Source organism: Hemibagrus wyckioides, linkage group LG27 (assembly GCF_019097595.1).
Source record: "Hemibagrus wyckioides isolate EC202008001 linkage group LG27, SWU_Hwy_1.0, whole genome shotgun sequence".
Classification (NCBI taxonomy): domain Eukaryota; kingdom Metazoa; phylum Chordata; class Actinopteri; order Siluriformes; family Bagridae; genus Hemibagrus; species Hemibagrus wyckioides.
In genome coordinates, this window is record NC_080736.1 from 2425001 (window position 1) to 2450502 (window position 25502).

A 25502-nucleotide genomic window follows, 5' to 3' on the forward strand; every position below is an offset into this window, starting at 1 on the left:
CCTCCCTGTACACATAGGATCTGACATCTGGAACAACGGCATCTAGATTAAAGGTGTGGTGGAGCACCACGAGAACGACAGGCTTATCCTCTGAGAGAGAAAGAGAGAGAGAGAGAGAGAATGTGATAACACTGAATTAATAAATTAGACTTTTTCCCCATCAGTAACTGATGAGAGGTGTGTTGATATTGTGGATTTAGAGTAGATTCAAGTGAAGGTTTTCATATTGATTGATTGAGGAAATTATAGAATTGGTGATAATCAGCGTGAAGAGTACTAATTTTTAACTACGTCACTTTTATTCAATATTTTTTATATTTCTGTAAAGCTCAGTAATTTCTTTGAGACAATATCCATAAAAGTGCTCTACAAATAAATTGAAATGAATTGAATTGAAATGAGACACAAGTCTGAGTGACTGAAAGCTCTTATAACAGTAGAATATTAAATTAGAGTAGTGCTGATGCTTATTGCAGTTTATTTTTTCTCTTAAATTCCCAGTTTAATATTCAGTTATTTATCTGATTAACTCTTTCCTGTAAAATCGAGTGTTTTGTACTTACTAGGAATCTTCTTCATTGCAGCCTGAATGTCAGTACCAGCTCGAGACACGATTGGGACAAATGCAATGATGACATCACTGTCCTTTATGGAATGGACTTCACGAAGCCTTGGTGATATTGTGAGATGATCCAAGAAGGTCTTGTGGGAATCCATGGTGTTCCCAAGGACCATGACAAAACATCTGGTAATTCCTGGATCAGAATTACGGGAAACAACTGCAAACATAATAAGAATGAAGATTAGGTTTATAGAAGTTTATTATATAGAAGTGTATTATACAGTATATGATATTGCATTTTATAATACATAATTCATGTGTAATAATAGATGTATATATAAACTTTATGTGCATTTTAGTTTTTAAATGAGTAACAATTATGTAAATGTTTTATTTTGTCAAGGATAAATGTTCAAGGTTAAACAGATAAAGCTAAAGCTATAAATGACTAAGCAAAAATAAATGCTGCAGTTTCTCGAGTCATCCACAGAGCAAATGATTAAACAGAATCAGAACAAAATCACCTGATATGCATTAACATTTTATCAAGAACACAGACCTTGACCCATTTTGAAGGTAAAATTTAGTCCAGTTACTTGATGTGCAGGGAGTCCGGTGGAAAACAAGTGATGTGTAAACCACAGATAGGAGAAATGAGAGAAGAAGGGTCTCTGTTACTTTTACTTTCTCTTTTAGAGAGCAGACTGTGTTTCAGAGAAAAAAAAAAGTAAGTAGCATACTTCCTGTAACAGAGTCTATAATTAAAGCCACTTCCAGAATGTTCTTAGAGCCTCCACCTTTTCCTGTTTAATATAATACACCAGTTCCAAATCCTCATTTTACTGGGGAAATGAACACTTATAGCAAAATATCTTCCAAAATTCTTCATACCTAGTTTATTAATTAATTTTTTTTCATCATTGCCGGATCAGCAAGCTGTTTCAACATGGCAACCACATCACACTGAAACCAAAACTATCAACTCAAAAAGATATTTTTACTAATATTATGGATCCAGAGGATAAGAATTTAAATTTCTTTGCATTAATTATTGTTGTTTTGCAACAAAATAAAATATATATATACTATATAGAAGAAAAAACAGTTGGAGAAAACAAAAAACAATAATAATTAATTAATGCAGAGAGAGAGAGAGACTTCTGACTTTTACAAAACTTTATTTAAACAAGTCACATATCATAGAAAGCACAGTGACTTAATAAATAAATACGTATTAAAATAATGTCAATAAATTAGTTTAAACATAGGTGATGATTAGTTTAGCTCTGCTGCAAAGTTGAGTTTTCCATCCGCAACAGAGCACAAAACATTCTCACAGCACCACACACATTTAATCACATCCAAGTCATTCACACTTTTATAAAAATTAAAATCAGTGACCAGTTAACCTTGGCAGAGGATAAAATCTGAAAGTCGTTTAAAATGTCAGTTAACACATCATTCTGTGTGTTTATCATCACTACCAGATCATCTGCATAAGCTGATAAACATATTGAGGCATTAGCGTGTGGAATATTGAAACCAGAGAGATGACTTCTTAATTAAAAGAGGTTCAATTGCTAGAGAGTATAACATGCCTGAGAGGGAACAGCCCTGCCTGATCCCTCTGTACACTCTAAAAGGAGCACATAAACCACCGTTAACCTTCAGTACACTCTCAATGTCACTGTACAACACCTTGATCATGGCTATAAAACCTGGACTGAACCTAAAGGCTTCCAGCACCTTCCACAAATATTCATGTTCAACCCGGTCAAAAGCCTTTTCCTGATCTAGAGAAATCAGACCAGTCTTTAAGCCCAACAGCCTGGAGATGTCCAAAATGTCACGAATTAAATACGCATTATCGAATATGGACCTATCAGGCACACAGTACGTCTGGTCCTGGTGAATGAGCTGCTCCATAACCTTAGTCAGTCTCGAGGCTAATGCTTTTGAGAGCAGCTTGCAGTCAGTGCACAGTAGTGAGACCGGGTGCCAGTTCTTCAGGTGGGTCAGGTCTCCCTTTTTCGGTAGCAGGGTCAGGACGGCCCTCCTGCAGCTCAGATCCCCTGATTCTGTTTGCACAGCATGCATGAACCTTTTCTGTCCATTCTTTTGCTCTAAACTGAAAAAGAACTTTGAAGGAGCATCCATCTCTGCAGCACTTTTAAAGCGTGAGCGGACCAGCGCCCCCTGTACAGTAATGTCTAACACGTCGTTCATTTTGGCTTTTTTACTTTTGAGGGCTTGAATATTTCTATCTCCAGAGCTTTCAGAGATCTAACAATGTCTCTTGTGACATTGAGAGTGTGCTGTTGATAAAAATCTTTGACTTGTGTTTTTGTCACATCCCACCACAGCTGAAGTGAGCTAAAAAGCTGCCTTCTCAGATTTAAAACAATTCCATAAATAAATAAAAGACTCTTTAAAATTAGCGTCTTCTAAAAGTGCAATGTTAAAATGCCAGTAGACACTCTTAGGTTTAATGTTCTCTTTAGTGATAGTACACTGTACCATACTGTGGTCAGAGATACCTACTGGAACAATAAAACACTTTGTAAAAAGCGTCAGTTGATGCTTAAAACCATAAAAACGATCTAATCTTGCCAGGGAGAGTGGTCACTCAGAAACACCGGGTTCACTCTGCCTCTCAGGGCAGGCCCGAACAAGATGACCTGTTTTACCACATCTAAAACACTTAATGTCAGTGTAACCCACTCGTCATATGTAATCAATCAAAAAGAGGAAAAAAAATTCTACAGGGTCTGAGCTCACCAAATACGAATAATTTTATATCTATAATAATATTTGGAGTCTCGGGTTCGGGGTCTTACACTAACCACAAAAATGTGTTTATGAAATGTGTCTCGAATTATTCGAAATATTCACCAACTGCTTGAATAAGGCACATACACAAAGAATCTGTTTAACATATATGCAATATGCAATCTATAATCTGTAATCTATAAATAATAAAACATTCCCACATACGAAAACAACTTAATTATGCACAGGTACACACACACACACACACATAAATACACTATATTGCCAAAAGTATTCGCTCACCTGCCTTGACTCGCATATGAACTTAAGTGACATCCCATTCCTAATCCATAGGGTTCAATATGACGTCGGTCCACCCTTTGCAGCTATAACAGCTTCAACTCTTCTGGGAAGGCTGTCCACAAGGTTTAGGAGTGTGTTTATGGGAATTTTTGACCATTCTTTCAGAAGCGCATTTGTGAGGTCACACACTGATGTTGGATGAGAAGGTCTGGCTCTCAGTCTCCGCTCTAATTCATCCCAAAGGTGTTCTATCGGGTTGAGGTCAGGACTCTGTGCAGGCCAGTCAAGTTCATCCACACCAGACTCTGTCATCCATGTCTTTATGGACCTTGCTTTGTGCACTGGTGCACAGTCATGTTGGAAGAGGAAGGGGCCAGCTCCAAACTGTTCCCACAGTTTGCTCGGCCATGGAAACCCATTCCATGAAGCTCTCTGCGCACTGTTCTTGAGCTAATCTGAAGGCCACATGAAGTTTGGAGGTCTGTAGCGATCGACTCTGCAGAAAGTTGGTGACCTCTTCGCACTATGCGCCTCAGCATCCACTGACCCCGCTCCGTCAGTTTACGTGGCCTACCACTTCGTGGCTGAGTTGCTGTCGTTCCCAAACACTTCCACGTTCTTATAATACAGCTGACAGTTGACTGTGGAATATTTAGGAGCGAGGAAATTTCACGACTGGATTTGTTGCACAGGTGGCATCCTATCACAGTTCCACGCTGGAATTCACTGAGCTCCTGAGAGCGACCCATTCTTTCACAAATGTTTGTAAAAACAGTCTGCATGCCTAGGTGCTTGATTTTATACACCTGTGGCCATGGAAGTGATTGGAAGACCTGATTCTGATTATTTGGATGGGTGAGCGAATACTTTTGGCAGTATAGTGTATATATATATATATATATATGCAAACATTCATCTGGCACCAACTCAGCCCTTGAACAACAAAGGTATTAATCAACAATTATAATTAAGAAAAGAGCTGGTAATACCAATAGTATGGAAAATGAGAAAATTTAGTACAACAATCAACAGGGAAATGTAGATGTGTACCACAGTCTTGAATGAAGTAGAGTTTTTGGCTCCGTGTAATCAATAGGAGTGTATGAATGTCTAGAGAGTTCTCGCCGGTGTTCTGTCGAGTTTTGCTGCTTTGTCGAAAAATGCTACCGTAGCACGAATCGTTAGCGGACTCTATCGATTTGCGCTACCCTATCGAAAAATGCTACCTTACAGGTTCACATCTGTACTGTAAGAATATGTGGAGCATGATTTGATACTTCAATATAAGATTATTAATTAAAATTTCATGGGTAGCATGTCTCGACAGACCATGATCCCCTATCAAATAATGCTCCCAGTGTAAAATCACTTGATATTACACCACCTCTAACACTATCTGTACTGTAAGAATATGGGGAGCATGTTTTGATATTTATACATCTGACTACCTAAATTATTTTAAGAAGACATGGTAGCTGAATAAAACTTGTCTAATTGTCTTATAAAATTATTTAAAATAATCTGTTAATCAGTAGCAGAACAGTAGACCAGCTATGGACACTAAAGAAAACAATTATGAAGACTATTTGAAGATTATGTGTCTCGATCTGCCACACCAGAACATTTATTATTTGTAACATTTTTTGCACAAATATGGTTCACAACTTTCTTTCTCAAACTGGGCACATTCACAATGTACCCACCTACTGCAGGAATCACACTGCACCTACAAAAAAGGAAACAAAATCAATAAAAAGGCATTAGAAACAAAAGACTCCAGAATATGGTAGATTATATGGTAATATGCACACATGTTTAGGAGTAAACTGATCATACAGAACACGTTTGTTATACTTTACCATTTCAATCATGCTCTTGTTGGCGAGTTTGATATTCAAGTGAGGAGCACACCATGCTGCATTCCCTAAAAACAATGGTTTTCATAAGGTTTTAAACAGTAGTAGCTTCACTTATTCTCTATGAGTAGATGAATCACATTACACTACAAATATTTTATTTATGAGTGAGAAAGCAAATACGTTTAACAAAGTATTCATAAACACATATTCACATATTCATACATGCATACCTAGATACAATATACACAGATATTCCAACTACAAGAAACGTCTGACGTCTGTGATTGCCAACAAGGGTTTTGCCACCAAGTATTAAGTCATGTTTTGCAAAGCGGTCAAATACTTGGGTGATTCTCACGAAACCACTGAAACACCACGGCACTAATGATTTTGAATATAAAATGTGTAATTTAGTAATATAAAAAAGCATCAGAATAAAGACAATACTGTTCTCTACCTTGCACAATGTGGAATTTCAACATGAGAATTAATTTTTTTTTTTCTATTTTACTGCATTTTCTGCTGAAATTCTTATTACCGCAACGCGTCCGGCTGTGTCTGAATGTGTGTTATGTTTTAATTTAAACAAATCAACATAAAAAAATTAAAAAAATTAAAAAAATAAATGTAGTTCTACTAAATAAAGTTCTACTAAATTATTCTAGATGACAGAAAAATTATTTACTGAATATTCATGTATAATAATAATGAAAAAATGTAGGAAAATGATGTGTCCATGCCTGATGTTCTCATCCTCCACAACACTTTTTGAGGACTGTTTAAACACACATACAGAATGGAAATAAAGTTTGATTATGAGTGATGGAGCACATGGGACAGTTACTTCAAGATGGTGACCAGGTAAGATCATCTTTATTTCTCTCCAGTTAAATGTTAAATATTCTATTGTCAGAATTTTAACACGACTTTTTGATTATTATTCACGAAACAGGAAGTTTTCTACATTTCGAAAATGTTTAGATTTACAATTTTTTTTACGAAAACGTACCTTATTGAGGTCTAATTATATGCATTGGGAAAAAAATTGTAAAGCCATCATGGCTTCTCTATTGTTAGCAAAACATCCTGAGGCACCTCATCCTCCGCAACACCATTCTCATACACCGCAACCATTTAAGGCCAGTTGTGGTAAAGAGAACTTATATAATGGGAATGAGAATTTAAGCATATTGTGTATAACTTTTAAATATCTCCTATGAATTTAATATTAATTTCAAATTTCCTAAATGTTGATATTTTGCTTTATGATTTGTTTCATTGTAGACAGTCAGCAAGTGAGAAAAAAAAAGCTTTAGCAAAAGCCAGGGTGACAAAGTTCAGGGAAAAATTCTACAGAAACCCAGAACTGCTGGAGGAGTACAGAAGGAGGGAGAGAGAGAGGTTAGGTTTGGAGATGTTACAGCAGGGGTAATGAGCAAAAAACACTCTACAGTGTTAGGAAATGTACATGAGAGTATATACACACACACACACACACACACAGAGTAAGCATCAAGTCTATACTATATGATGTATACATAAAATGTTTTTCCCCCATGTTATGAGACTAATTTAATGTAATGCTTTCTTTCCGCTTCCAGGAATAAAAAACGAAAACAAACTGGCAAAATAAAGAAAACTGAAGAGCTGACTAAGAAGGAACATGAAAAGAAAAAAAGACAGTGGTCAGTTATTTTTAGTGCCATGGTGAAATGGTTCATGTTTTTTAGGTAAACGTTGAAATGTTGTCCTGTTTATTCCTGTTTAATGTTTTTCTTATTTTTTTTTTTTAATTTTGGCTTTTGTATTTTTGAAGCACTGGACAATAAAACTGTTTTGAACTTGAATGCATGATTGTGCAAATATTATCTGTTTCTTTCTGCATTATCTCAGACTAGTATACAAGTCTCAGTATAAATCTCAGACTAGTATACTTATTATCATTACTGAAATAACTAACCTCATTACCGAAACCTATATATCAATTTCGAAACAGATGTTTATTAGATCTTAATTTAAAAAAGTGTGGAAAGCCTTAGTAGGCTATTTATTTATTTAGTTGGCTATTTTGTTGCTGTTTCCTTCCTAAAGCGTGATTAGATAATCTATAGGTGGCACTGAGACAGCCAATCAACAATCAACTTCAGTTCTTCCCAACATTTTGGATGCGATTCGTCACTTTAATTCTTAAGTTAGTGCTTCTGTATTTTAACTTAAGTAAACATCTGTCAGTAGAACTTTCACTTGTATCCAAGTAACATTTGATGAGCCGTATCTGTACTTTGCCTTAAGTACTGAAGCTGCGTACTTCGTCCGCCTCTGGATTTATGAATAAAAAAATATTTTTTTGATGCCACTGACCTTTACACTGAAGCAGTGCACAAGCCACTTCAAATCTTGCCTTGTTACTGGCTTGTGCAGATGTCTGGACAGTACTGATGTCTTCCCTCACGAGATAATCTTCTGCGAACTGCAAAATGTCATTTTAATTCATAATAGTAATTTCAGTTACTTATAAACGTATAATGTGTAACGTGCCTATACCATTAGTATAAAAATGTTTACCATCAACACTAAATCAACACTAAAAAAAAGATACATGCAAATAATGTCACTGTAACCAAACCACTAAAATCCAGTGAGCCCCAACGTTTACAGGGCATATCCATACTTGTTCCACTGGAAACTTCATCTGAGGAATTGGTTTAATACCAGGTTATTGTTAATTATTGCTGTTAATAATCAATACTGATAGATAATAACTGTGATATTGAAATAACCTTTCTGAGTATCTGGAATTGTCCAGAAAACAATGAACCTGCAACAACAGCACTGAGATGGTGAACAGGTTTCTGTATTAAAAAAATGTAAATTTATAATGCTGGATTATAAGAAACATCTAAGAAAAGCTACATAAATATAATTCCCACTTGCCTGCTGCCTTTCAGTGAGCATGTGCAAGTATGCATCAATAACCTGAGATGTCAAAAATAAATTTAACAAACAATTTTAGATTTAGATTTCTTATAATACATTTTCAACACTGACATTTAGTCTCTTACATCACCAACCAGCCACTCGGTCCCATACAGCGTACGAAAAGACGAATCATACAGTTTGTAAGGTCCAACAACTGCTTCCACCCGGCCGTCATCTTCTGCATCCCACAGCATTCCAACTGAAAACACAACATAAATGTTAAAACAGATTTTTTACTATTACTGTTACTGTTCTACCAAAAGTACATGGACACCTGAACACCATACTTACTTTTGCTTGTTTAATTTTTACTTTTAAACCCAGTATAATGAATACAGAGTTTATCTAACAAAATTGGATGCACACAGGTCCCTAGAATGTCTTTGCATGCTACATAATTAAGATTCCCCTTCAATACAATGATGACACCTGGCCAAATCCATTCACTTGAAGAAGCATCCACATACTTCTGGCAATAAACTGTATTTGAGAAGCAGTGACCAACAGGTCAAAATGGCCAACGGGCCAACATGCACAATTTGAACATTCAAACAAACGTGACCAAATGACCAACAGGTCAACTGTCAAACATAGAACTCAGTGATCACAACCTCTTTCCTCTATGCTTTCCTTTACATTCGTTGAGGCATCCTGTCAATCATTCAACATTCAAGATTGTTTATTTATCACATGCACAGTTCTACAACATGTAGTGAGATGTAAACTTTTAGATTAAATAAACACTAAACAAGAGGCATTATATTCAAGGCAGATGCATGCAGGCTTTTCAGGTAGTGATTTTGCTTTTACCTCTATTCTGACATCAGGGATTTTAATGTCTTTTTTGGGAGCAAAATGAATAACTGAAGGCCTCTGTGGCAATGTGGAAGCGTCTTCAGTTGTTACTTCCGAATCCTCTCCCATGGTCAGTGAGTGCGGGCTATCAGAAAATGGCCTCGTCTTGCTTTCTTTTGTCGGAACTCAGAGCCCCCTCCGAGTGGACATATCACAGGGTGGAATTTTTGTTTGTATCTATTTCTCTTAGCTTTCCCAATGACCTCCACAAGCTATAAAACTTAGCCGAAATAAAAGAGATCTCAGTCAACAGATGAGAAGAGGCGGGTTTCTTTATTCAGCCATGCAGTCAACAACATGCATATCTGAAGAGAGCAGCTGGTCTCAAAAACCCCGAAAAAGTCCCCTCTACTTATACCCCAGGCGCCCCGGGGCGCCTCCTTTTCTCTAATTTAAATATTTCCAGCAATTTCCCATTATATTCAGTGTATGGCTACTTTAGTCCCTCCTTCCTTAGTTTACATACGTTTCCCAGTTCCCATTATTTTCGCATTTGTCCCGATACCGCCCCTAAATTGATACCATCCTCCCCTCGATGACGTCAATTTTCCTCCTCTCCAGTTCCCCTTATTTTTAGGCTAAGTCAACAATTTTTAGAAAAAATTGGCGCTTACTTATAGGCGCCACTTCCTTATTGACTTCATTTGACCGTCACCTCTCAAAGGTGCTTCCTCGGCTCATCCTGACCTCGCGCGTTGCCCTCCACAACAATGTGTAAGTACCTTGCTCTCTTCCTCTATGTCATGATGACTTTTCCCTCTACTTACTTGATCTAAGTTTTATTTACTATTTTTAAAATAAGCTTTGCCATTAAGCTGCCTCATATCCTTTCCTCTTTTCATCACTGTTGGTTGCTAGTATTCCAATGCTATTGTCTCCTCTACCTGCCTATCACTGTCATGTCACAGTGACCTGGCCTACTTCCCACACTGTGTTCCTTTTGCCTTAGTACACGCTCTCTTTTGCTGATTACCTAGTCCCGCAATATGCACTTCACTCATCTTCACTCATCTCTCCCCATTTCCCATTTTTCCTTCTAGCTCAGTCAGCCCGTCGCGCTATCTTCCAGAGAAGTCCCAGGGGTGCTCTGCGACGCTATCGCCAGTATCAGCTATCCTGTCTGGCCATTGAACTTACTGGTTTCCTGGAACACCTATCTGAATCCTTTATTCCTGAGTCTCCTTACCTTGCTCACCATATCGTGAGAGATACCGTCTGTCTTGATCAGAGCACCCAATTTCACCCCACAACCTGTGATCAGTCTACTCAGACCTTCTACTGGCACTGGACACGCACCACCTCCCAGGGCATCCAGACTGAGGATTTCCCTGTTGAGATCTCCTCTAATGATTCTTCCTCTGACTCTTCTTCATCTCCTAATTCCCCTGACATTCCCCAACTTTCTCCTGAATTTGTGCCTATGCCTTACAGTGTTCATGATATTCCTCAATCTTCTCCTGACTATTCGCCCCCAACTTCTCCCACTGATTACGCTCCAACTTCTCCTCAGGATCCCGAGATTCCGTCTTCTACAACTGACCCTCCGGTCCCACTGATCCCATTGGATAGGCTGGCTGACTGAGTTGTAACTCCTAATGTTCCAATAAATCTCTCCTCTTTTCTGTTTCTTCAGTCCCAGTGTGGTTATTACGCTAGCATGCTGCCATTAATAATTCTGCATGATTATTATAAAGACTATGAGGCTATATCTGATTATTATAGCTATTATTAATCAAAGTTAACTACTTAATCAATGGCTAAATAATTCTTGATGGATACACACTACTCTTAGGCAGAATATTGCTAAGTCAGAGCTTAGAGCATTGAGAACATTATTACTTAAGCTACTTTTAAAGCTAGCTATATAATTCAAAGCTGGGTATATTATTTTTTCTCCGACACTTTGCAGATCTTGGGTGATCGTTGACTGTGGACTGGACTTTCAGTTTGGCTTCTTCTGTAAGGCTTGATGTGGCTGACATTGTACCTATTCTTCAAAGTTACCCCTTCAGAATTGGACAATGTAACCAGCTTGACACGTATTGCCTGAATGACATAAGGTCCGGAAAAATCAGGCTCGATTCTTCCTCCCTTCCCCGCTTCCTCATGTTGAACAGCAGCACCTCATCTCCGATACGATAAACCATATTTTTGTACTTCTTCTGTAGTCTTTTTTCATAGGCCTGCTTTTGTTTCTCCTGAGACTTGGTGATATTTTCTGCTGCTGATTTTTTTACTAGTTCCCAATTATTCTTTTTTTTGTCCAGAAGTTGTCTCATCAGGAGGAAGTACAGTGGAAAGCTAAAAAGAAAAAAGGTATAGTAATATATATACAGATGGCTGGTGAAGAAAATGAACTCATCTTGCCAAGTTCATTATAAGTAGTTTTTAAAGGACTCCAGAAACAAACTGACCGGCATGTCAACAGGAAGCTCAGAGGGGAAAACTGCCTCCCTCCCATACATCAAAAGAAATGGGGAATATTTTGTAGTGGTCTGCATCTTTGATCTCAATGAAAACAATGTCGCATCCAAGTAGACATCCCAGTTGTTCTGCTTCTCACTGACCAATTTTGTGAGAGCTCTAAGAAACACAAGGGTGGAATGTTAAACGGAGTTGAACAAGACAAGCCCGTTTCACAAAACTCTACTTAAAGCTTGAAAAGAAATTACCGCTTTCTGTTGTCGTTGGTTTTCTCATCCAGGCCATTGGTTTGGGGATGATAGGCAGCTGTCACACTTCGGTCAATTCCCAATATGTCACAGAGGCTGTTGTTGAGCTGAAACAAAAAAGTTACTGTAAAAAAAAAGCACACTGGAATAATTACTGGTTTGTATTTGTAAAAAAAAAATGCACATACTTCATTCACAAATTCTCTTCCCTGGTCAGAGAGGATTCTTTTGGGACAGCCATGTCTATATATGATGGAGCAAATATGGCGTCCCACTTCAGCTGCAGTTTTACTCCTTAATGGGAAAGCCTCAACCCATTTTGAAAAATAATCTGTGGCTGTTAAAATATACTGGAAGCCAGCCACAGTTTTTAGGAGAGGGCCAGTTAAATCTATACCAATGAGCTCCCACAGCAGACACCTATCAAGGTCAAATATTTTTTCAAAATTTCTTTATTAATAGCTATTGTTGTCAAGGCAAAACTGTAAACATTTACCTTTATACACTCTAACGGCTGTGCAGCTGTCAAAGGTCTCCCAACCTTCTGGTATTTGTCACATTCCAAGACCTTTAAGAAACAAGCTGTTAATATTTATTTTCACAACAGTTCAAAAAAACAAAAAATAATTCCAAATACATACCCAGTTGTCAATATCGATGGACATGCCAAGCCAGTAAAATCTGGAGCACATAGCAGATCTTGTTTTTAAGATGCCCGAATGCCCTCCTATTGGAGAGGAGTGAAATTCCTTGAAGAGCTTTTTGGCATCATCTTTGGATTTGATGGCTCTTCTGCTTCCAAAGAAGAGCTCTCCCTCTGCAGTGAACATCCATTAAAGACCTAGAATCATAAAACAGCTATCTTGCCGAGACAATAGCTTCATTTGAATGTATTTCAGATGCTCACCCTTTACTGCAAAATTCGAAGCATATCTCCTAAGGTTTCATTTCTGGGACTTGTTATACCCAGATGGGTATGATCCCAGAGAAAGAAAGTTAAACACTTCTTCCCACCTTTTCTCCATGGCTATGCAGAGAGACAGGGGATAACTTTACAACACACAAGTGATGTGTAGTGTTATAACACCATACATATCACGTTATAACAAGTAAGGGATTTACAAAGAAAACAGCTTAAATAATTGACATTATGATTTTTAATTTTAAAGCTAAAAGGTCTTAAAAGGTACAGCGACATGTACGCACTTATGTTATAACGAGATACATTTGTTTAAAGATAACATGCTGCACGCCAATGTCAGCTAATTTCTTCATTATGCTGAAAAGCCAGTGTGTACATGCAAATATTTACATGTATACAGGACAAAACACGCATTAAAAGGTTTATAAAGACATTGCACACCATTAAACAGTCCTTCGCGAAGATTCTCCACACTAAGGTTGCATAGATTTATGGGCGTGGAAACGCAGTCTAAGATTTTGTTGTTGCGCATGCGCAAAACCGGAAAGTAGCATTTCTCGATAGGTAGCGCAACTCGACAGAACACCGGGTTCGAACCCCGCACAGGGCGGGGGTCCTGGACGTGACCCCCAAAACGCATACTATTGTTCCAAACAGCGCCCAGTTATAAGTAAATTTGGATTGTGACATATTTAATGCTGTAGCAAACAACATGTCATTTTTCTAGCTCAAACAATGACTTATGATAATTGTTTGCAAAAAAAATTAACATTTTTATACTATATAGAAGAAAAATCAGGTGAAAAAATGAAAAACAAATCACCTGAAATCTGTTACATATCATTTAACAAAGAAGTTGTTTAAAAATGAACAGCACACGACTTCTGGAGTAGTGTCCACTTTGTAGTGTCCACTTTCTAGTGTGCACTCTGCCACCTATGTATGACTGTAGCTTGTATATCTATGAGTGACACCAGGAAGCCATTTTAACTGTGTACCTTACTATAAGAAATGTCCAGTTGTATGTTTTAATAAAACAACAGCTCGTTACTGCAAGTGATTTTAATTCACTTTATTCCTTTATTTATTTACTCAGCAGGCATTTTTACTAAAATGACAACACAAGAGACACACACTACATTTTACACAGAATTCTTCATATATTTCTATGCACTGAGAAATTCTATTACATCATGATGAACAGTGAACTGCTGGCTGCATGCGGTCAATCTGAGCAGTGTGATTTATCAGCTTTGTAAACTCTCCTCATCTGGTATCTTTTGTGAGAACGTCAGAAATGAGCTTAGGGATTAAACTGAAAACAGCACCCATAAACACTACACTAAGATACAGAAATCAATCACATATGCAGACTGAAATGGAAATGTTCAGGTACTGTTACAATGTCAAAAAAATAATAATAATGATAATGATAATAATGAGTATTACATATTATTAAAATAACAGATATTTGTGGTCATTATGAAAAAAATCTGGATATCTGGATTCTACAAAAATCACAAGTACGTTTCAATCCAGAGTGACACTCAGTGAGGTTTGGTGAGGAAACAAAGCTCCCACAAAGCAACAAGTGATAGATGTAGGTTAAAGAGAGAGATGATGAAGCTAATCTGTGTCTATAGTCTCTCATATAATAAGACTATATTATAATCTATATACAGATATGATTTCTGTTCTCCTAAACCCTACAAAGCCACAGTGTAAAGCACATGCAGTCTTCAGCAGGAGGACATGAAGACCTGCACTAAGCACTAATACTGTAAATCATTACATTATATTATTGATATAAATCTAGAAGAAGCTCAAAGATGAAACACCATGCAGACTGAACTGTGTTTTTTTAAACATGAAATAAATCATTAATTATTAAAATTTAATCACGAAGATTACGGTAAGTACAGTGCTTCTTGTAATATTGAACAATCATAAAAATGACCACACCAATGACCGCGCCAATGACCGCACCAATAACTGCACCAATAACTGCACCAATAACCACACTGATAATTGCAGCATGGTCTTTCCAATTGCATGAGTTGCAATCCTCCTGCAAAAAAAATATAGAAATATAGAATGTGAATCAACTAAATGATGCTTTTTGTAAATATTTTCTTTTCTAAAAACACACTGCACATGCAAAATACAGTGAAGTGATCATTTTAATCTTCTGACCAGTAGTGGGCAGTAGAGTCTTTGTGTTTTCTGTTCAGCATTGTGCAGTTTGCTTAAACCGAGCAAGTAATGAGGGGGACATTGTGCATGTTTCATTTGTGAGACACGTTTCTGCTTTAATTGCACTTCCTTTCTCTTGTCCATTACACTCAGGCTAACTCTCAAATAAAAACCATATTAAAAGGCTATAATTTCCTAACCATGTCAAAGGGGTAACATTCAGGACTTTACCTCAGGGTGATCCTCTCTGATCAGGTGATTCTTCACGGCTCTGATTGCGGCGTCGTTGCGCGGGGATCTCAACAACCCTTGATCTTCATGAAAGAGACAATCTACAACAAACACATCCTCCCTGTACACATAGGGTCTGACATCTGGAACAACGGCATCTGGATTAAAGGTGTTGTGGAGCACCACGAGAACGACAGGCTTATCCTCTGAGAGAGAGAGAGAGAGAGAGAGAGAGAGAGAGAGAGAGAGAGAGCGAGAGAGAGAATGTAATAACAGTGAGTTAATAAATTAGACTTTTGCCCCATCAGTAAATGCAATTTTTTTATTTTATAAAATACAAAACAAGAACACTAAATCTGTGGACATTAGAACCATAAACTGAAACTGAAGATCCAAGGCAGAAGCATGAGAGAGAATGAGAGAATGGGACACAAGCAGCAAAAGCTTGACAGTGAGATGCAAAAACATAGAAACGTGAAAAGTGCTAATTTTTAATTTCGTCATTTTTAGTCTATATTTTTTATATTTCTGTAAAGCTCTATAATTTTATTAAGACAAAGTCCATAAAAGTGCTGTACAAATAAATTGAATTGATTCAAATTAAAACAAGGCACATGTGTGAGTGACTGAAAGTCTATCATGACAGTAGAATATTAAATTAGAGTAGTGCTGATGCTTATTGCAGTTTATTTTTTCTCTTAAATTCCCAGTTTAATATTCAGTTATTTATCTGATTAACTCTTTCCTGTAAAATCGAGTGTTTTGTACTTACTAGGAATCTTCTTCATTGCATCCTGAATGTCAGTACCAGGTCGAGACGCGATTGGGACAAAAGCAATGATGACATCACTGTCCTTTATGGAATGAACTTCACGAAGCCTTGGTGATTTTGTGAGATGATCCATAAAGGTCTTGTGGGAATCCATAGTGTTCCCAAGGACCATGACAAAACATCTGGTAATTCCTGGAACACCAGGGAAAAAAAACAGCAAACATAATAAGAGAGATTTAGGTTTAAGAAATATTTCATATGCTTTAAGTGGATTATACAATATATCATATTGTGTATTATAATACTGTGCAAAAGTTTTATTCAGGTGTGAAGAAATGCTGTAAAGTTAGAATGATTTTAAAAATATACATTTGTCAGGTCAGATCTGATTTCATGTCTATGCTGGGTTGACTTAAACAGAACAGTGTGGTGAGTAGAATGCTCTTTGTAATATTTGACAATCATAAAAATGATCACACCATCAACCACACCAATACCTGCATCAGCACCTGCATCACAATGCGCACCAATACTTGAAACAATAACTGCACCAAAAACTGCACCAATAACTGCACCAGTAACTGCACCAAGGACTGTCCAATAGTTAAAGCTGCAGGCCACCTGCAAAAAAATTTAAAAAATGATTAAAAAGAAATATAGAATGTGACTAAATTAAATCATGTTTTGTGGACATTTTCCTTTCTAAAAACACACACTGCACATGAAAAACATAATGAAGTGATCATTATAATCTTCTGACCAGTAGTGGGCAGTAGAGTCTTTGTGTTTTCTGTTCAGCATTGTGCAGTTTGCTTAAACCGAGCAAGTAATGAGGGGGACATTGTGCATGTTTCATTTGTGAGACACGTTTCTGCTTTAATTGCACTTCCTTTCTCTTGTCCATTACACTCAGGCTAACTCTCAAATAAAGGCCGTATTAAAAGGCTATAATTTCCTAACCATGTCAAAGGGGTAACATTCAGGACTTTACCTCAGGGTGATTCTCTCTGATCAGGTGATTCTTCACGGCTCTGATTGCGTCGTCGTTGCGCGGGCATCTCAACAACCCTTGATCTTCATGAAAGAGACAATCTACAACAAACACATCCTCCCTGTCCACATAGGGTCTGACATCTGGAACAATGGCATCTGGATTAAAGGTGTGGTGGAGCATCTCGAGAATGACAGGCTTATCCTCTGAGAGAGAGAGAGAGAGAGAAAGAGAGAGAGAGAGAATGTAATAACAGTGAATTAATAAATTAGACTTTTCCCGATTAGTAACTGATGAGAGGTGTGTTGATATCAGAGATTTAGAGCAAATTCAAGTGCAGATTTTTATTGTCTAAAATGCAGAACAAAAACTAAATCTGTGGACATTAGAACCATAAAGCAAAACCGAAGATCTAAGGCAGAAGCAGTCTGAGAAAGATTGAACCAGTACACAAGCTAAAAAGTGCTGTACAAATAAATTGAATAAAATTAAAACAAGACACAGGTGTGAGTGAAAAGCTCTTATAACAGTAGAATATTAAATTAGAGTAGTGCTGATGCTTATTGCAGTTTATTTTATCTCTTAAATTCCCAGTTTAATATTCAGTTATTTATCTGATTAACTCTTTCCTGTAAAATCGAGTGTTTTGTACTTACTAGGAATCTTCTTCATTGCAGCCTGAATGTCAGTACCAGCTCGAGACGTGATTGGGACAAAAGCAATGATGACATCACTGTCCTTTATGGAATGAACTTCACGAAGCCTTGGTGATATTGTGAGATGATCCATAAAGGTCTTGTGGGAATCCATGGTGTTCCCAAGGACCATGACAAAAGATCTGGTAATTCCTGGAACACCAGGGGAAAAAACAATAGCAAACATAATAGGAATGAGGATTAGGTTAAAGAAGTATATTATATATTATAAGTGTATTATACAGTATATCATATTGTATATTATAATTTTAAATATACTTTATGTTCATTTATAAGCTGTTAAATCAGTACTAATAATGTAAATGTTTTATTTTGTTAAATAGATAAATCTAAAGCTATAAATGACTAAGGAAATGTGCAGTTTCTGAGTCATCCACAGAGCAAATGATTAAACAGAATCAGAACAAAATCACCTGATATGCATTAACATTTTATCAAGAACTCAGACCTTGACCCATTTTGAAAGTAAAATTTAGTCCAGTTACTCGATGTACAGGGAGTCTGGTGGAAAACAAGTGATGTGCAAACCACAGATAGGAGAAATGAGTGAAGAAGGGTCTCTGTTACTTTTACTTTCATTATTAGAGAGCAGACTGTGTTTCAGAGAAAAAAATTGAAGTTTGCAGAGTGACTCTCTCTCTCTCTCTCTCTCTCTCTCTCTCTCTCACTCACAAACACACACACACACACTACACAAAAATCACAAGGACGTTTCAATCCAGTGTGACTGGGATAAGACTATATTATAATCTATATACAGATATGATTTCTGTTCTCCTAAACCCTACAAAGCCACAGTGTAAAGCACATGCAGTCTTCAGCAGGAGGACATGAAGACCTGCACTAAGCACTAATACTGTAAATCATTACATTATATTATTGATATAAATCTAGAAGAAGCTCAAGGATGAAACATCATTCAGACTGAATTATGTTTTTTTTTTTTAATCAGGAATTAAATAATTAATTATGAGAATTTAAGCAAGAGTAGTGTGGTGAGTAGAATGCTCTTTGTAACATTTAACAATCATAAAAATGACACCTCCAACTGCACCAATACCTGCACCACCACGTGCACCACAACGCCCATCAGCTCCCGCAGCACAATACACACCAAACCTTGAAACAATAACTCCACCAATAACTGCACCAATAACTGCACCAATAACTGCACCAAGGAATATCTGATAGTTAAAGCTGCCATCCACCTGCAAAAAAATGAAAAATGAAAAATTGATAAAAAAGTAATGCAGTTTGTGACTCACCTAAATGATGCTTTGTGGAAATATTTTATTTCTTTACAAATAGTCACTACACATGCAAAATATATTTAAGTGATCATTTTAAACTTCTGACCAGTAGTCAGCAGTAGAGCCTTTGTGTTTTCTGTTTGCTTTAATTGCACTTCCTTTCTCTTGTCCATTACACTCAGGCTAAGTCTCAAATAAAAACCATATTAAAAGGCTATAATTTCCTAACCATGTCAAAGGGGTAACATTCAGGACTTTACCTCAGGGTGATCCTCTCTGATCAGGTGATTCTTCACGGCTCTGATTGCGTCGTCGTTGCGCGGGCATCTCAACAACCCTTGATCTTCATGAAAGAGACAATCTACAACAAACACATCCTCCCTGTCCACATAGGATCTGACATCTGGAACAACGGCATCTGGATTAAAGGTGTGGTGGAGCACCACGAGAACGACAGACTTATCCTCTGAGAGAGAGAGAGAGAGAGAGAGAGAGAGAGAGAATGTGATAACAGTGAGTTAATAAATTAGACTTTTTCCCATCAGTAACTGATGAGAAGTGTGTTGATATCAGGGATTTAAAGCAGATCCAAGTGCAGATTTTTATTGTATAAAATACAAAACAAGAACTAAATCTGTGGGCATTAGAACCATGAACTGAAACCAAAGAACTAAGGCAGAAGCATGAGAGAGAATGAGAGAATGGAAAACAAGCAACAAAAGCTTGACAATGAGAAGCTAAAACACAGGGACTTATAGAATGGTGCTAATCAGGGTGAACAGTGCTAATTTTTAACTTTAGTCAGTTTTAGTCTATATTTTTTATATTTCTGTAAAGCTCTATAATTTTATTAAGACAAAGTCCATAAAAGTGCTGTACAAATAAATTGAATTGATTCAAATTAAAACAAGACACGGGTACAAGCAGGGGCGTATCTAGGATTTGAAAACAGGGGCTGAGCCCAAAACATCAGGGGCTAATTGAGGAGAGGGGGTAAGCAAGAATAACACGTTTTGTAAGGGCAGTTTTATGTAATATTGTTTAATAATAAACACAAATTAACACAAACAGTATGCAACTTTAGAAAATTTAATTCAATCTTTTTTCTGACTCCTCCCATCATTTCAGAGTCTTGCTACTAAAAAAGGAGTTCATTAAATTCATGACATTTTCTCACACACAGGTATGCCATGCAATATTATCTGTTACAGCTTGTGTATGAAGCTGTGCCGTGCAGATCCTTTATTATTACTATTATTTTACAATAATCTATATTATACTTGCACCTATTATTTCATTCCTGATTTATGCTGCCACACTAATTCACTGTATGAATTATTCTTTGTTTATTTTTTTATTTTTTACAGCTTCTCTTCTCTTATCGTTCTCTCATCTCTCAACTATCTCTCTGCTTGTATCTTGTCTACTTCATGCTCTCGATGACTTTTCTATCCTATTTCTTTGAGAGTGGAATCATCAGAGAGTATCTCCGAGCCTTGAGCAAAACGGTCAATTATCATACTAGTATTTCTAGTGCTGAGAATTCCTTTATCAGTTGACAGAACAGCCGAATGATGGAGTTTGTTCTGGTCCATTGTTCACCTAAGTCATGTCTGTATTTTAACTTAAATACCACATTAGTTGAATAATAGAAAGTCATGAGGTTCAGACTGTAATGTCTTAGTGCTTTAACAGTTTAGATTTTATTTAGATCTATCTTTAGGATGATTTAATTTAAGGCTTTTGTAGGTCTTGGGTATGGAATAATATTCTAAAGGGTCCTGTATGTCAGGGGTTTTCAGAACCAGAGACAGTGGGGCTCCTTTTTCACACAACATACATTTGTTAGCCGACTTTAATCAACTGTGTTAACATTAAAAATTAAGTTAGACTTTTATCTGAATAATAAGATTGTTGTGTTTTCTGACATTTTTATTGCTGTCCCGTTTAAGGGCTGTAAGGTATTTAAGTCACGTGGTGTGAAAGCGGCGCTGTGCAGACCGACAGGTGTAGGACATTAAAGTATCGCGAGAGCAGTTCTAGAGCATATTCGAGCGCACACTCTCGCAGTATTTTGGCGAGAGCGTGTGTGTGTGTGTGTGTGTGCGTGTGTGTGCGTGTGTGTGTGTGTGCGTGTGTGTGCGTGGGTGAGTGCGTGTGAGTGCGTGTGTGTGTGTGTGTGTGTGTGCGTGTGTGTGTGTGTGTGTGCGTGTGTGCGTGTGTGTGTGTGTGTGTGTGTGCGTGTGTGTGCGTGTGTGTGTGTGCGTGTGTGAGTGTGTGTGTGTGTGTGTGTGTGTGCGCGTGTGTGTGTGTGTGTGCGTGTGTGAGTGTGTGTGTGTGTGTGCGTGTGTGAGTGTGTGTGTGTGTGTGTGTGTGTGTGTGTGCGTGTGTGAGTGCGTGTGTGCGTGTGTGAGTGTGTGAGTGTGTGTGTGTGTGTGCGTGTGTGAGTGTGTGTGTGCGTGTGCGTGTGTGAGTGCGTGTGTGCGTGTGTGCGTGTGTGAGTGTGTGTGTGTGTGTGTGTGTGTGAGTGTGTGTGTGTGTGTGTGTGTGTGTGTGCGTGTGAGTGCGTGTGTGCGTGTGTGTGTGTGTGTGTGCGTGTGTGAGTGTGTGTGTGTGTGTGTGTGCGTGTGTGAGTGTGTGTGTGTGTGTGTGTGTGTGCAGAGATGTCAGTCAAAATCGTGTACAGTAAACGGCAGCAGTGCTCTAATAAAACGATCAACATTTACTTAATTCCTCTACACTCCGGTGGAAAATTCAGGATAAAACATTCAGGTCTAGAATAAAATCATCCGGGGATCGAGCCCCGAATGAATAGCCCTAGCGACGCCCCTGGGAACAAGTGACTGAAAAGCTATCATGACAGTAGAATATTAAATTAGAGTAGTGCTGATGTTTATTGCAGTTTTGTACTTACTAGGAATCTTCTTCATTGCAGCCTGAATGTCAACACCAGGTCGAGACACGATTGGGACAAAAGCAATGATGACATCACTGTCATTTATGGAATGGACTTCACAAAGCCTTGGTGATTTTGTGAGATGATCCATAAAGGTCTTGTGGGAATCCGTGGTGTTCCCAAGGACCATGACAAAAGATCTGGTAATTCCTGGAACACCAGGGAAAAAAAACAGCAGCAAACATCTTAGATTTAAGAAATATATTATATATTATAAATAGAACATACAGTATATCATATTGTGTATTATAATAGTGTGCAAAAGTTTTAGTCAGGTGTGAAGAAATATACATTTGTCAGGTCATATTTGATTTCATGTCTATGCTAGGTTGACTAAAAAATCACAAGGACGTTTCAATCCAGAGTGACACTCAGTGAGGTTTGGTGAGGAAACAAAGCTCCCACAAAGCAACAAGTGATAGATGTAGGTTAAAGAGAGAGATGATGAAGCTAATCTGTGTCTATAGTCTCTCATATAATAAGACTATATTATAATCTATATACAGATATGATTTCTGTTCTCCTAAACCCTACAAAGCCACAGTGTAAAGCACATGCAGTCTTCAGCAGGAGGACATGAAGACCTGTGCAATGGGCTGAGAAAATATAATTTCTGAGTGTACCTCAAGCAGTAACCCCCACCCCCCACCCCCATTTAAATGTGTATGGGTGTGTGCATCTTTATTTATTTATTTATTTACAAAATGAGAACTTTTCTAGATAAGGTAAAACATCTTTGTGGCATTACGCCGCCACGGCAATAGATGGCGATCACGCGCCCATGAAAGGAACTGCTTATCTCAGGTTGGCTGTGTATCATTTGCTGCCAGCACAGATACCCCCTAGGTCTGAGGCTGGTAACACCTGCACTATTACATTATATTATTGATATAAATGTAGAAGAAGCTCAGGGATGAAATATCATGCACACTGAACTATGTTGTTTTAATTAGATATTAAATCATTAATAATGAGAATTTAAACAAGAGGACTGTGGGGAGTAGAATGCTCTTCACAATATTTAACAATCATAAAATGACCACACCACCAACCACAACACTACTTGCACCAATACCTGCACCACCATGTGCACCAATACTTGCACCAATAGCTGCACCAATAGCTGCACCAATAACTACACCAAGGACTATCCAATGGCAAACTCTCCAGTCCATCTGCAAAAAAAATAAAAAAAAAATAAAAAAATTGATTAAATAGAAATACAGACTCACCAAAATCATGTTTTGTGGAAATTTTTCCTTTCTATCAAAACACACACTGCACATGCAAAATACAGTAAATTGATCACTTTAAACTTCTGACCAGCAGTGGGCAGTAGAGTCGTTGTGTTTTCTTAGAGTGATCCTCTCTGTTCAGGTGATTCTTCACGGCTCTGATTGCGTCGTCGTTGCGCGGGGATCTCAACAACCCTTGATCTTCATGAAAGAGACAATCTACAACAAACACATCCTCCCTGTACACATAGGATCTGACATCTGGAACAACGGCATCTGGATTAAAGGTGTGGTGGAGCATCACGAGAACAACAGGCTTATCCTCTGAGAGAGAGAGAGAGAGAGAGAGAGAGAGAGAGAGAGAGAGCGAGAGAGAGAGAGATAACAGTGAGTTAATAAATTAGACTTTTCCCCATCAGTAACTGATGAGAGGTGTAATAATATCAGGGATTTAGAGCAGAATCAAGTGCAGATTTTATTTTGTAAAATACAAAACAAAAACTAAATCTGTGGGCATTAGAACCATAAACTGAAACCAACAATCCATGGCAGAAGCATGCAAGAGAATGAAAAATGGGGCACAAGCAACAAAAGCTTGACAATGAGATGCTTATAGAATGCTTACAGATAGAATACTTATAGAATGGTGCTAATCAGGGTGAAGAGTGCAAATTTTTATAATGTCTTTCTATATTTCTGTGAAGCTCTGTAATTTCTTTGAGACAATGACTATGAAAGTGCTATACAAATAAACTGAATTGAATTGAATTGAATTAAAATGAGACACGGGTGTGACTGAAAAGCTCTTATAACAGTAGAATATTAAATTAGAGTAGTGCTGATGCTTACTGCAGTTTATTTTATCTCTTAAATTCCCAGTTTAATATTCAGTTATTTATCTGATTAACTCTTTCCTGTAAAATCGAGTGTTTTGTACTTACTAGGAATCTCATTCATTGCAGCCTGAATGTCAGTACCAACTCGAGACACGATTGGGACAAAAGCAATGATGACATCACTGTCCTTTATGGAATGGACTTCACGAAGCCTTGGTGATATTGTGAGATGATCCATGAAGGTCTTGTGGGAATCCATGGTGTTCCCAAGGACCATGACAAAACATCTGGTAATTCCTGGAACACCAGGGAAAAAAAACAACAGCAAACATAATAAGAATGAGGTTTAGGGTTAAGAAGTATATTATACATTATAAGTGTACAGTATACAGTATATCATATTCTATATTATAAACAAAATGCAAGTAATCCACAGAGCAAATGATTAAACAGCATCAGAATAAAATCACCTGATATGCATTAACATTTTATCAAGAACACAGACCTTGAACCATTTTGAAGGTAAAATCTCAGTCCAGTTACTCGATGTACAGGGAGTCCGGTGGAAAACAAGTGATGTGCAAACCTCAGATAGGAGAAATGAGAGAAAAGGGGTCTCTGATGCTTTTACTTTCACTATTAGAAAGCAGACTGTGTTTCAGAGTCCCTGTAACTGAGTCTCTATAATTAGAGCCTCCACCTCTTCCTGTTTAATATAATACAGCAGTCCCAAAAAACTCTTTATACTGGGGAAATAAACACTTTAAGGAAAATATCTTTCAAAATGTTTCATACTTAGTTTATGCTATTATTATTATTATTATTATTATTATTATTATTATTATTATTATTATTTTTATTTTATCATTGCAAGTTGTGACAAAATGGCAAACATCACACTGTTCATTAATATTGGGGGTGGGGGGTGGGGGGTGTAATAATAATAAACAAAAAAAAAGTGTTGTGGAACAACCAGGAAGTGGACGTCAACAAACATCCACTAATGACAGAACAATCAACATATACAGTCCTCTGTGTATGGAGATTTCTGGGACACCCTGTAGTAAAATTTTATTATATGAACATGAAATGAGTAAAGAATAAAATGACAGGGTGTGTTGTTATAATCAATGATACAGTGGTGTGATAAAGCAGAGCTAATGCTAATTTATTGTAGTGTTTCAAAACTTTCAAGACATTTCCTTCATTTACTGTTTTATTACAGTTATTATTTGTGTCACATGCCTGAACAAGTGTAGCATATGATTACTAACTTGAATCCTTCATTTACATAAAATGGATAAAATGTCTTGGGATAATTTCCTATCCAGCAGAAATAACGGAGGATCTTCAGGATCTGTTCAACCTTTTGCTCAGAATTTAGTTTTATTAAACATTTTA

The 25502-nt window shown here is 37.4% G+C and overlaps 1 protein-coding gene across 10 annotated transcripts in view; it reads right to left on the reverse strand.

Moving 5' to 3' along the window:
* The window catches only part of LOC131347818 (uncharacterized), a 56706-nt gene extending 31943 nt beyond the window's left edge, over positions 1-24763 (reverse strand). For 4 of the 10 annotated variants that reach the window (XM_058382226.1, XM_058382230.1, XM_058382227.1 and 1 more), the window contains exons 1-11: positions 24607-24763; positions 24207-24398; positions 23354-23589; positions 23106-23205; positions 21989-22180; positions 19335-19540; positions 18885-19032; positions 17765-17956; positions 17109-17314; positions 16615-16738; positions 16118-16309 (exon numbers count right to left, since the gene is read on the reverse strand). In XM_058382226.1, the coding sequence (XP_058238209.1) occupies positions 16118-16309; positions 16615-16738; positions 17109-17314; positions 17765-17956; positions 18885-19032; positions 19335-19540; positions 21989-22180; positions 23106-23205; positions 23354-23589; positions 24207-24398; positions 24607-24616 (1798 nt within the window). In that variant the 5' untranslated portion in view covers positions 24617-24763. Of the gene's footprint in view, positions 91-13978; positions 14990-15345; positions 15552-16117; positions 16310-16614; positions 16739-17108; positions 17315-17764; positions 17957-18884; positions 19033-19334; positions 19541-21988; positions 22181-23105; positions 23206-23353; positions 23590-24206; positions 24399-24606 lie in introns of those variants that run through there. The other 6 variants (XM_058382231.1, XM_058382229.1, XM_058382228.1 and 3 more) reach the window with 4 other exon arrangements.
* Positions 24764-25502: the final 739 nt, after the last annotated feature.